This window comes from Mauremys reevesii, linkage group 4 (assembly GCF_016161935.1).
Source record: "Mauremys reevesii isolate NIE-2019 linkage group 4, ASM1616193v1, whole genome shotgun sequence".
In the NCBI taxonomy this organism is placed as follows: Eukaryota; Metazoa; Chordata; order Testudines; family Geoemydidae; genus Mauremys; species Mauremys reevesii.
In genome coordinates this window covers 12,102,955-12,117,275 of record NC_052626.1, presented here as the reverse complement: position 1 = coordinate 12,117,275, position 14,321 = coordinate 12,102,955, and the positions used below count along the sequence as shown (strand labels likewise).

Genomic DNA, 14,321 nt, shown 5'->3' with positions numbered 1-14,321 from the left:
CTAAGTAATTTTTAACTTGTTCTTCACCTATTTTAGCCTCAGATCCTACCTCATTTTCACTGGTATTCACTATGTTAGTTCTTCAATCGCTACTGACCTTTTTGGTGAAAACTGAAACAAAAAAGGCATTTTGTGCTTCCGCTATTTCCACATTTTCTGTTATTGTCTTTCCCGTCTTCACTGAGTAATGGGCCTACCTTGTCCTTGAACACGAACAATCTTTAGCAAATATTAATAAGTACAGCAGTTGTGCTTGCTTCATACCTGCACAGTGAGTTTAGGAGGGTCCTTTTTTTCTGATCTCATCTCTATTACTGCTATGTTGGGTTTCTTTAGCTTAGGTTGTGGTTTTGGAGGAGCTGGAAGAACAGAGGTGGTCACTGTAACAGGGTGTGGTTTACCTATAATGACTCCAGCAGGCTGTGGTGAGATGCCATTAATTTGCGTTTGACCTAAAGACAGTTGGTTAAGAAACATAAAAACCTTTAATTTATCGATTAAACAGAATAAAAGTTAATTTAATTCAGAACATTTTTGTGAATTTTATAAAAATCAGATTAATTTTCTTCCTCACTGGTCAAAATCTGGTGTCTTATCAGTTAAATTTAAATTTTTATGCATTTTATCGTATTAATTTTTTAAGCCTAGATACCTGAGGATTTTCCCAATTGTTTTGTAGTAGTTCAATTGACTACAGTGCCATCTAGTGTTATAAAAACAACAACTGCAATCACCTGTGCTACTCAAAAACTTGGGTCATCATAACAGACAGACATTTTTGTTCTTTGACCTACAGGATATGGGCTATATAAAATCAATACCTACATTACACAGTCTCTCCCTGCCTCCTCCTATCTGGAACTAGTGGGCCAGTTAGTCAAGATATGATTCAGATTATAACATCCTTCGAGCTTTGACTGCAGCCGCTCTTTTTTGTATATTTATTATCTTTAGGTGTCAGCTTAATATTAACCTCTGTCTATATACCAACAGGACTCAGACTATATCTGCTCTCAAGAGGAGACTATCTCAGTGGTGATCAATGGGCTATAATCAACTTGGGACAATATTATTCAAACTGTTGGGCAGAAATGATCAATTTATATCTACGCTCTGTCATGCAGACTAAATTCCAGGGCCTGGAATTCATTCTCTGATTAACAATGGCTTCTCCTGTAGAAACAAGGTCAGAGCCTCAGTGACGGGAAGAGTAAGGAGGCTGCTGCAGTGCAAAATGCCAGCAATCTCTCCTCTACCAGGAGGTCCTCAAACAGGCAGCACAAGGTGTGAGTGGTGCTGGCTAGGAGTGGGCCTGGCTAGAAGAACCAGAGGATACACAGATTCCCGCTGCAGCCTCTGCTAGTGTAGCTTCTATGGAGTCCCACCAGAGTTTAACACTGCTCCCCAAATTATACAGAGAGATAAGAGATGCTTCTCTCAGAAGCAGCTGGGACGAATCTGGCCCATACAACTCATTAGGTTTTTGGTTGTTCTTACCTAATGGAATAGCCATAGGAATTAGATGGCCTTCAAGTGGACCGGACAAGTCAGGCATTTCTCTGCTGGGGCTGAACAGATACTGGCTTTCTTTAAGGGGTGCAGAAAGTGGACACTGCCTCTTAGGACTGATTATTACTTTCTGTGTGCAAGAGTTGGTTTGTGTTCTTGCTGACTTTACCTTAGTACCTGCAATGAGAATCAACTAAATTATACCTCTCTCACATGCATTCATATGATGTCATATACTAGTATAAGCTTATGTAATACAAACTGTTTGATTGCAATAACTATGTATAAATGCTTTAACAACAGAGAAGGTATGACCAGTCATTGTTCTAATAAATAAAAAACATTGCAAGTGATGAATACATTATATTCCTCAATACTGACAAAATACACCAAACTCACAACTTCCCCCATCAAAAATACCCGTTTTATGGCATCCCTCCTGCCAATGAATTTTCTTCTGTTTTTTATTTTACACAGCACTCAAACCAAGTGATCAGAGAACTGAAACTGCTATTGAAAGACAGTAGGTTGACCTTTAAGGATTTTATGAAAGAGAGAGAAAAGTAAATATAGGGTGAAACACCACAAGGAATAAAGGAAATTCTATATACAACCCTATATTTAGTTAAAGAAAGCAGCTCTCCTTCCATTTAAATAACATGTAACAAAAAAAATCTTAATTTAAGTAGAAACTATCTCTGACATTGACTGAAAATCAATCACAAACATAAAATGCCTAAGATTGATTAGAACAAGAAATGACCCGTGTATACCATACGTTGCTGGCTTTATAATCCAATGAACTACAAACTGATGCTGGCAGCACATGCCAAGGCCCCTAGGCCTCACTGAACACTTACAAATATATAGCTGGAACCAGTGTGGCTCATCTCTGTGTTAATACTGTTAAAATAGGTATGAGTTACAAAAATGTGTTTAGTGTTTAGACTTTATGAAATGCTTTTAAGTTGCTGCATGTATTAATCTCACTTATAATACCTGTATGCCATGTTATAGGGTAATATTTAAGTGCTTTTCTTCCATTGTAAGTCACCAGACAGGAGAGAAGCATTAACAAGTGTAAAATACTAGTTCCCAATAGGTGTTATATTTTGCCCAACAAAAAGAAAATCCATCAACACCAAACTAAACATTGTGGAACATCAGAATTGCTTTCCCAGACCCCATGCAGAGGAGATGCACTGAATTCCTCCGAACAGCTGAATTTGTAACTCGAAGCAAAAGGGGAAAAGGAATAAAAAGCCCTAACAAGGAGGAACTGTAGCTTGGTCTGCACTACCAACTTATGTCAGCGTAACTACATTGCTCAGGGGTATGGAAAATCCACTCCGCTGAGCAACATAGTTATACCGATCTAACGCCCAGTGTAGACAGCACTAAGTCAATGGGAGGGCTTCTTCCATCTACATAATTACCACCTCTTGGGGAGGTGGAGTACCTACATTGACAAGAGAGGCTCTCCTGTTGGTGTAGTGCAGCTGTGCCATTGCAGCACTGTATGTGTAGACATACCCGTATCTTTTATGCTGCTTGGACACTGAGGAGCAAGGATTACCAAGCATAAGCAAAAGATTGCCAATGCTTGGCATGGATTAGCCCTAAAAGACATATAGTGCTTGTTTAGAAGTTTCTATTACTTTTTCAAAATTAAGAGTGACTCACTTGTTTACCTACTTTAATCTTCTAAATAACTCTCTCATTTCCTTTTCCTAGTTAATAAATCTTTTGATAGTATATTATAGGATTGGCTACGAATGTTGTCTTTGGTGTAAGAGCTAAGGTGCACCTGACCTGGGCCAAGTGACTGGTCCTTTCGGACTTGGTGTACCCTAAATATTATTGTGATTTTTGGTGTAAAGGAACATCTATCACAAAGGCAGGCTTGCCTAGGTGACTAGATAGACTGGAGCACCCAAGGGGACTCTGTGACTCAATGTTAAGAATGTTATATAGTGTCTGAGGCGTTTACACTAGATACTTGACTGATGAAATCTAAGTACAGAGCTCACCACCAATTTGGGATTTGTATCTTGCTTCTTAACTGTCCATCTGGAGGTTAGTACTCACCTTTTTCAACCACTGCAGCAGGACAAACTGTGAAAACTTCCCACTCATAAATACAGACACAACATCAACATGGGAAAACTGATTTGCCAATCCAGCTTTGAAAATGTATTCACAAAAACTAACCCTATTTAACAACATCTAAGCATCAAGCAGAGTGGAACATATATTGAATACTGTATTTCTTGCTGTGCATACATAAAGCTTCCTATGCCATATACATTCTATGGAAAAAGTGTATATTATGCCACATTAAACCTGAGAATTTAAACACAGATAAGGTTCTGCCAGAAGCTGGGACTGGACAGCAGGGGATGGATCACACAATAATTGCCCTGTTCTCTTCATTCCCTCTGACGCACTTGGCCCTGTCCCCTTTTGTAAGGCAGGATAGTGGGGCTAGATGGACCATTGGTCTGCCCCAGTATGGCCATTCTTATGTTCTCACATAGCAACACTAGCCTGACCACGCTAAATAATAATCTACAGATATGTATACTCTTTATGATTTAAGGGAGAAATTCTGCTCTCAATGATACTAGGGTAAATCCAGGATAATTAATGAACTTAAGTTACTCTAGATTCACTCCAATATTAAAAAAATAGCACTATACAATAACAATAAACCACACATTAAATGGATTAAGAAGTGGCTAACTGACAGATCTCAAAAATTAGTTGTCAATGAGGAAACATCCTCAAATTGGGGAGGTTCCTAGTGGGTTCCACAAGAATAGGAAGCAGGCCCAATCCTATTAAACATTTTCATTGACGATCCAGAAGAGCATATAAAATCACTGATGATAAATATTTGCAATGACACAAAGACTGGCAGAGTGGTAAATAACAATTAGGACTGAGCAGACATACAGAGCAATCTGAATTTCTTGGTACATTCTCTGAACATGATTTTCAAGTGCTTTTAACTATTTCTTTCTCTTGAAAAGAAAAAAAATCATTCAAATTTAGCAGACACTGGATTTTTGATTAAACATACGTATAAAACATGATGCATTTAAAAATTAAGATCTTTTTCAGTTACAATTATCCAAGCACAAAAAAATTGTTCTTTAAAAAAAAACAAAAAACCTTCTTCACACACTCAGATTACCCAGGAATAGATGGATTTCTCTACCCGCAACTTCCTAGGAGAATTCTTGCACTGATATCAAGCATTATTCATGGAAGTTTAGTTGCAAAGGAAAACTGTTGAGCAAGTTATAAATGACTGAAAAGACCATCTAAAAATGTCCATTTCAGCCTTAACTAGGAGAATCCTTGTTGTAACACTAAATTTAATATGACCCAAATATGCTACTAGTGAAGGGGAGTCACTTTAATAAAATTAGATTTTCTTGACAATCAACCATGAGGCTAACTACTTTCAATGGTTCTGTGGTCTATGTAACATGGTATGCAATCTCCAGGAGCGGGAATCAAAAAGGATGTTGATAAATTGGACAGCGCTCAGAGAACAGCCACAAGAATGATTGAAGTGATTAGAAAACATGCCTTATAATGATAGACTCAAGAGTTCAATCTATTTAGCTTAACAAAGAGAAAGGTAAAGGGTCACTTGATAACAGTCTACAAGTATCTAGTCTATCACTAGTATATCAGCACCTCACAAAAACATGAACAAATTATTCCCAATACCTATTGGAAAGTATTATTTCATCCATTTTACTAACAAGGAATTGAAGCACAGAAGATTTAAGCAACTTGCCTAAGGTCAACCCAAGAAGTCTCTGGCAAAGACGGATAATAAAATTAGGTATTTTAAGTACCAGTCAAGTGCCATCCTAGCTCAGCTGGAAAGCTTAGGACTAGATTAACTCTATGGAAGCTCTATTTACAGTAAATGCTCATGAAATGACACAGTATATTCCCACCTTCTTCCCCTAAAGTGAAAATAAACATGTCTTAGTTTATTTATTATCAAGATACAGAGAGATCAGTGTAACTTGCACAGAGTTCCAACTACAGGATAACTCCATTATTTTATGATACTTTTATTACACCAGGTAGGTGGGACAGAGGGCTCAGCAGTCCCACAGTCCAGGTTGCACCCCAGGGACCCTGTCACAACAAGTCATTACTACTCTTTGATCCACTAAACTGTTAATCATAATTACCATGTGACATTTAAAACACAGTCTGACCTTTTTCCTAAACTGATCTGTTTTTGCTTAAAAAAAAAAAAGTGTCAGAATTAACCATCTTCAGCCAGTCAATCTCTGTTTATACGGCATATGGCACATTGACAACACTCACTGTAGTTAATACACAAAAAGCTCTGTTACGAAACAGAGATGGTTTCTATGCAACCCACCTTGACAACAAGCCACAAAAGCAAATAAATGAAATGTTAAAACAACTAATCATATGTACTCTACTCTTCCACCCCCAGATATGCACTTTATCCCTACCTCAATCATGTATGCAACACATCATACACTTTAGCCTTTAACTGCCTCAGCACCCTAACCATTTCTTCCAATCACATCAGCGTTCCCTTTTGCACACTACCTTCACCACATTGAATATCCACACATTGACATTGAGAGAAGTTAATGTAATCATTTGGTAACTCACATTCTCCCTCCAGTCTCCCATAGTGTCTTGTCTTCTATACTCCTCCTTATGCTTGCTCTCCCGGCTTCCTACTCTTCATATTCTTCCCCACTTCCTCTCCTATTTCTCTGGCTTCCTCCTACATTCCCCTACATGTCCGCTACACGTCCCCTTTTTTCCCCTTCTGCACATCCTATTGCCCTCCAACTCTCCTAGGTTTCCTTCTTGCTTCTCAGACTCCCCTTGTTTCTGGATTCTCCCAGTGACCCCCTCTGCCTCCTCAAACCTTAAAGGCCAGCTTAGTGTCACTTTCACAGGGAATGATTCAGGGGGGTGGCCATATTTGCTAAACTTCCTCCTGTACAGACTATACAAAAACAGATCTCCAATAGCTTCAGTTGTATTAAGAACAATGGGAGATAGCAACCATTTTGACAGAGGGCAATTCTTTATGAGTTTCTTTGAGGGAACACAGTCCCCAGGTTTTGCTAAAGGAAAACTTTAAGTTATGAAGAATAATGGCAAAAGTTAATCCTACCCATAATCGTAAAAGTTAGTCCTCGGACCAGATCAGATCAGGATTCATCTCTCTGAAAGCTTTTGTGAAATGAGAATGTTTTTTAGAAGTAACCAGCTGATTTAAAAAGCTTGATTGCCACAGAAATTTCAGCAACAACTTCAAACATTTTAATGTAGAAAGGAAAAGATGTCAAACACAAACCACATAGACATTTCAAAGGGCATAAGAACTAAAACTATGTGAGAGATCAAACAAGATCAAACTAGCTAGAGACATGAAAGGTAACAACAAAACATTCTACAAATACTGTAGAAGCTAGAGGAAGACTAAGGATAAGGAAGGCCCGTTACTCAAGGGGGGGGGAGAATAACAGAAAATGTGGAAATGGCAGAGGTGCTTAATGATTTCTTTGTTTTGGTTTTCACCAAGAAGGTTGGTGGTGATTGGACAACTAACATAGGCTAAAAGGCTAAAATAGGGAAAAAACAAGTTAAAAATTACTTGGACAAATTAGATGTCTTCAAGTCACCAGGGCCTGATGAAATGCATTTTAGAATACTCAAGGACCTAACTGAGGAGATATCTGAGCCATTAGCAATTATTGTTGAAAAATCATGGAAGATGGGAGAGATTACAGAAGACTGGAAAAAGGCAAATATAGTGCCAATCTATAAAAAGGGAAATAAGGACAACCCAGAGAATTACAGACCAGTCAGCTTAACTTCTGTACCGGAAAGATAATGCAGCAAGTAATTAAGCAATCAATTTGCAAACATTTAGAAGATAATAAGGTGATAAGTAACAGCATGGATTTGTCAAAAAAAAAAAAAAATCATGTCAAACCAACCCGACAGCTTTCTTTGACAGGATAACAAGTCTTGTGGATAAGGGCAGATGTGGTCTATCTTGACTTTAACAAAGCTTGGATACTGTCTCGCATGACCGTCTCATAAACAAACTAGTGAAATGCAACCTAGATGGAACTAATATAAGGTGGGTGCAAAACTGGTTGGAAAACCATTCCCAGAGAGTAGTTATCAGTGGGTCACAGTCATGCTGGAAGGGCATAACAAGTGAGGTCCGCAGGGATCAATTCTGGGTCCGGTTCTGTTCAATATCTTCATCAATGATTTAGATAATGGCATATAGAGTACACCTAAGTTTGCGGACGATCCAAGCTCGAAGGGGGTGCAAGTGCTTTAGGGGATAGGATTAAAATTCAAAATGATCTGGACAAACTGTAGAAATGGTCTGAAGTAAATAGGATGAAATTAAATAAGGACAAATGCAAAGTACTCCATTTAGGAAGGAACAATCAGTTGCATACATACAAAATGGGAAATGACTGCCTAAGAAGGAGTACTGCAGAAAGGGATGTGGGGGTCATAGTGGACCACAAGCTAAATAAGTCAACAGTGCAACACTGTTGCAAAAAAAGCAAACATCATTCTGAGATGTATTAACAGAAGTGTTGTAAGCAAGACACGAGAAGTAATTCTTCCACTCTATTCTGCACTGATTAGGCATCTTCTGGAGTCTTGTGTCCAGTTCTGGGCACCACATTTCAGGAAGGATGGGTACAAATTGGAGAGAGTCCAGAGAAGAGTGACAAAAATGATTAAAGGTTTAGAAAACACGCCCTATGAGTGAAGATTGAAAAAATTGGGTTTGTTTAGTCTGGAAAAGAGAAGACTGAGAGGAGACATGATAATAGTTTTCAAGTACGTAAAAGGTTGTTACAAGGAGGAGGGAGAAAAATTGTTTTTCTTAACCTCTGAGGATAGGACAAGAAGCAATGGGCTTAAATTGCAGCAAGGGAGGTTTAGGTTGGACATTAGGAAAAACTTCCTAACTGTCAGGGTGGTTAAGCACTGGAATAAATTGCCTAGGGAGGTTGTGGATCACCACTATTGGAGATTTTTAAGAGCAGGTTAGACAAACACCTGTCAGGGATGGTCTAGACTTCTAGACAATACTTAGTCCTGCCAAGAGCGCAGGGGACTGGACTAGATGACCTCTCGAGGTCCCTTCTCTAGTTCTATGATTTCACACTTAAAGGCCACCTACATGTATAGAAAAACACATATTTGCTACACTGTAAACCCCATTTTAAATGCAACACTAACTATGGAGATATGACAAGTGTAATAATTCAACTATATATTTCTTAAAACACAGTAAAAGCATATATTGAATTGATCATAGATTGCTAATCTCTCATAAAAAATGACAGTTTTGAAAGAGATGGGATCTAAAGTTTGATAGAGTAACAAAAACAAAACAAAAAACCACCTTCAGAGCATTACATGCATATTAAGAAGAGAGACTATAAGCAGAAGCCTGAAGACGAATTTCCATTACAAGTATGAATATCATAACTATGCCTGTAATATAACTTTGTTGATTTTACAACATGTACCGGGGATGCATTTCAGAAAGGTTCTCTCTCAAATAACGAGAGGAAAAAAGTTATCACAACCCATTAAAGCTTAACTTGAAGAGTGTGCCCGTTGTAAACACGCAACTGAATCTGCTGTAAGGAATTTGAAAAGAAAAACCTGAAAGTAAGCACCTAATGGGAAGTGACGACAGACACACCTGTTTATAATTTAAACATTTATGTCAAAGGATTACTTACCCCTAACACACTCTATAACTTTTGGTCTTTGAGGTTTGGATTTCGGAGAAGGAGAGTTGAACCTGAGATATGGCGCTTTTTTAAGTGTGCTGCGGTGGCCCTGGTAAATTGGTTTCCCATATACCTGGGACAGATACTCTTCATTCTGTACCACAGCACTTGCTTTCAGAGGTCCCTGCACAAAAAAAAGCCATTTCTAAATTACACATTTAGTTCTTCACATATGGAGAATTATTGCTACACATTTTTTCCAGCAGTTTTATATTTTGTGATGTATTATGGACAAATAAGATACAGAAATGAAACAGTGTTAGATGAACTGTAAATCTTGGCATTTTTTTTTTACTTCCTATGTAATTTGATAAATTAGTTGTCATTATGCATAACAACTTTTGCATAAATCAGTATCAAGTATACAATCAACTATACCTTTTTATACCCTGTTACATATTATTTATTAAGCGCCAATAAACGCTGTATTCTTCAAGCATAAAAATAAAGTCAGTCCTCACAATGGAAACCTAAAGGAGGGAGCCATTTTATTTTAAATTTGCATTTATGGTAATATTAATTATATATGAAGTAATGCACGCTCAAACAACCCTTTAAACAAACCCTACAAATTCTGTGCCTTATAGCATAATTGTCCAGAATTAAATGTGCAGTATTCCAGATACTACCCAACTAGCACTGTATGTAGAGGAATATTTGCCTTACATGTGAACATTTTAATTACTGTCAATCATAAAGCAGGACACTGACAGTTCCAATTCAGTTCTCTCCTGGAAACTGAAGTAGGGCAATCATTACCAGAAGGAACTACAAATAACAAACAAAACCCTTTACCTCTGCCCTTCCTTCTTTCTTCAGCAAAGTTTCAGAAACTGAGTAACTTCTCAAGCTCTGTCTTCTAAAGTTATCCTCTGACTGCTTCTGAGACGGCTTAGCAGCCGATAAATACTTCTTTGTTAAGGATCCTTGAGTTTTTGCTTTAATTTCTTTGTTGGTCTTCATATCCCTGGTGTTCTGTGTTCTCTTGATCCATAGAGTCTTTGGATCTTTTTTATTATATTGTGTTTGTTCATAATCATTTTTTGCCATTTCTGCCTAAAGATCAAATGGAAACATTGTCAAACGAGATTTTATGTTTAAGTCTATCAGGAAAGGCTGGGGGCAACTTTGAAGTTCTGACAAATGGTTTGTTTTTCATGTTAAACAGTAACTGTGATGTACTGACTTTCATTAAGCTGAACAAGTTTTAAAATAGGTGTGGACATTTTGTTGTTGAGCTACAAATTGGCCTAATAGTCTCCTGATGTTTTCATATTGAGAGTGAAAATATTTAACAACAGTCTACATTTTAAAAAACCACGAGAGTGTCTTACAATGAGAGAAACTAACTCAAACATTTTCTTCCAGCCATACCTGAATTTCCACACTGATTGCTTTAATCCACTCATCTACCGTCTTTCTGATACGAATCTCCTCCATTACATGTCTGAAACACAAAGAAGAAAGAGCTATGTTAGGTCAATGATTCTCAAACTGTGATGAGTTAGTTCCTGAGAATGTAGTGACCTGTTCTGAGGGAGGCTTTAAAAAGCACAGGGAAAATAAGATTATTAACTTACCTACAATTCTTGATCTTGGAAGATATTGAACGTATTCATACTACTTTCCCATGCCTGCACCTGTGCTTCTAGTATATCATTGTTGGAAGCTCCCATATTTCTATGCCCTAGCACCATTAATCTGCCTCACAAGTAGGTGCCATGCATTTACTCTAATGAGATGCTATAGCAGTCCCTATTGCCTCCTATGTTTCTTTTTTGAACAAAAGGTGAAAAGCAAGAGAGAATGAAAAACATATTCCCAATTTGGTGGGGGAGAGTGAGCAGATGAGTATTTAAAGACAGGGAAGTCTTTTTCTCCAAAAAGGAATTATTATGGATTCCCATTTCCAGAAAATCTTTACAAAAGGAAGACTAGTTTCATTCAAGACAGCAAAGAGATGAAAGTTTAATTACCACCAAAATATATTTTTCATATATAATTTTATTTAAGCAACTGACAAAATATCTAGAACAGAAGCTATAGAGACATCCTAAAAAAAACCAAAGGTATGAGAAAGATTGGGTGCTCACAACATGGAAACAGGTTCTGTAATGGTCAAAATCAGATTCATGTCACAAGACGAGAGCAAGCAATAGTGCATTGAGAAAGCATGCAGAGTATTCTCTATGGCAGCTTTGCTAATCTGAACAGAAAATAAATATACCTGGGTTGTTATACTGGTGCATGTCATTGTACTATCTGCAGAGAGGCTGGCTACAGTTTTAGACATATATTGACTGAATGAGCCCCAACAGGACCTTGAAATTGTGAGCCTGCTACAAGGAGTAACAATAACAAAAGCAATCAGACAAATGTTTAAACCATGGCTGTTCTGGAGACAGTCTGACTTTCTTTACTAGTATCATATGAAACATGAAGTTAAGGACAGTTTTTAATAATCAAAATGTCATCCCGTACCGAGTCAAATGCCTTACAGATTTCTAAGTATATTACATCAACATTATTATCTTTATCAACCAAACTTGTAATCTCATCAAAAATATACATCAAGTTAGTTTGACAGGATCTACTTTCCATAAACCCATGTTGATTGTCATTAATTTTATCGTCCTCCTTTAATTCTTTATTAATGTCCTGTATCAGACACTATATTATCTTGCCTAGGGTTAACCTCAGAATGCCTATCATTAAAAGAATCATCCTTCTTAGCCTTTTAAAATATCACCACTACATTAGCTTTCTTCCAGTCTTCTGGAACTTCCCCAGTGATCCAAGACTTGCAGAAAATCAACATTAGCAGTCCAGTGAGCTCCTCAGCGAGCTCCTTTAAAACTCTTCGATGCAAGTTATCTGGATTTCTGATTTTAAAATGTCTAACTTCAGTAGCTGCTGTTTAACATCCTTTCAGGATACGAATACAAAGAGTGTTGCCATCATCATATTATATGATAACGTCATCTGTTTTTCCCAAATACAGAACAAGTATTTATTGAACATGTGACATTCTATACCTTGGGAGAGCGTCCTGTAACCCCCATATTCCTCATTTGTATATAATTGTGATATTGTATATAAAGCAGGTCATCTGAAGTATCAGGGGAAAGGTGCTGAAAGTCACTGTTCTATCTTAACACGTATATAATTAATGCGCATGAAGTTATGAGACTTGTGCTATATGGCTGTCACTAAAATATGCTGAGAGTTTGGAAAAAACCCAGATACTAGCTCTCCAGAGACAATGCCAAGGAAAGTAACCAACGCCCAGGCAGGAGTCAAACAACCATTAAACAGCCATTGTCCAGCAAGGGAACTACAATTCAATGACTCGCCTGCATAAGGTCACACCAGAGGAATTGCTCAACCTTGCCTGGAGACTCAGCAATGCCCACCAGACATGCCTGGACTTGTGTTCTCCAGGCACATGGACTGAGGGTATAAAACAGAACTCAGGGGCCTCATGGTTGGCCTTTCTCCTTCCCCCACCTATACTGCAAGCAACAAGGACACTCTGAAGACTCCAACAGAGGGGACTGGCCCAGGTTTCAAGGGCGATACCTGTGTACTATGAACGGCAATATTGAGTGGGGTGAGAAAAATTGCTTAATCTAGATGTTGCCCAATCTAATAGGGTTGAGAGTTTAGACTGCATGTTTATATTTTATTTTATTTTGGTAACCCACTCTGACTTTTTGCCTATCACTTATAAACACTTACAATCTCTCTTTTGTAGCCAGTAAATTAGTTTTAATGTTTATCTCTACCAGTGAGTTTGCCTGAAGTGTGTGGTAAATCTGCTCAGGTTTGCAAAGGCCAGTGTATATCCACTTTCCATTGATGAAGTGGAGAACCAATTGATAAATTTGATGAGCAGTGCAAGATGGTATATTCCTGGGGTACAGTGCTGGGAGCTGGGGGGATTTGGCTGGTACCTTTCTCTGTGTGATTCATGAGTGGCATTGGGAGCATTCATGCAATCTAGCTGGGTGTGGGGCTCCATATGTTGTTATGCTGAGTGATAATAGGGCCTGGAGAAGTTTGCTGCTTATCACCAGCAAAGCACTGAGAGAGAGCGCCCAGGCAGGAGAGAGTTAAGGGGGCGTAGCGGTCCCACAGTCCCAGGCTGCACCCCAGGGATCCTGACACAAAACACTTCTATCTTTTTTGCATTATTACTCCTAATTCTATCATTTCCATTTAGTTGTGGACTAATGTCATTGCTGGCATTTTTTCCCCCTTGTACATTTAACCTCCTTATTTTCCTGAACTCTGGTGGCCACAGATGTCCCTTTGCCTCCCTGTAAGTTGCGTCGCCTGGCTTACCACCGCTAGGGGCGATGGTGAGCTACTCTTTCCCTGGCCGGCTTGAGCCCCGCCCGGTCTCGGAGAATCAGTGGCCGGGGGAACACCGGTGAACGTCTGTGGCGCGCCCCTCAGTCAGGGGAGCGCCGGCAAGAGTCAGTAGCGCGCCCCTCAGTCAGGGGAGCGCCGGCAAGAGTCAGTAGCGCGCCCCTCAGTCAGGGGAGCGCCGGCAAGAGTCAGTAGCGCGCCCCTCAAGCAGGGGAGCGCCGGCAAGAGTCTGTAGCGCGCCCCTCAAGCAGGGGAGCGCCGGCAAGAGTCTGTAGCGCCCCTCAAGCAGGGGAGCGCCGGCAAGAGTCAGTAGCGCGCCCCTCAAGCAGGGGAGCGCCGGCAAGAGTCAGTAGCGCGCCCCTCAAGCAGGGGAGCGCCGGCAAGAGTCAGTAGCGCGCCCCTCAAGCAGGGGAGCGCCGGCAAGAGCCTGTAGCACTGTCGGGACCCATTTCCTCCAGTTCACCCAGGTAGACCGCTGCTGGAAGCTCAAGCTCTCCCCCCGGCTCAGGCTCTTCCAGTTCCTCGGGGTACTCGGCGGCAGGCAGTCCTGGTGAGCCCCGTCCTTCCTCCAGC

At 39.5% G+C, this 14,321-nt stretch overlaps 1 protein-coding gene across 9 annotated transcripts in view; it reads right to left on the bottom strand.

Annotated features, from left to right (window-relative positions):
* The window catches only part of KIAA0586 (KIAA0586 ortholog), a 126,610-nt gene that overhangs the window by 79,510 nt on the left and 32,779 nt on the right, over window positions 1–14,321 (bottom strand). For all 9 annotated transcript variants that reach the window (XM_039536194.1, XM_039536193.1, XM_039536195.1 and 6 more), the window contains 5 exons: window positions 10,752–10,824; window positions 10,173–10,433; window positions 9,327–9,501; window positions 1,498–1,686; window positions 265–452 (listed from right to left, as the gene is read on the bottom strand). In XM_039536194.1, coding sequence (XP_039392128.1) covers window positions 265–452; window positions 1,498–1,686; window positions 9,327–9,501; window positions 10,173–10,433; window positions 10,752–10,824 — 886 coding nt within the window. The remainder of the gene's footprint in view (window positions 1–264; window positions 453–1,497; window positions 1,687–9,326; window positions 9,502–10,172; window positions 10,434–10,751; window positions 10,825–14,321) is intronic.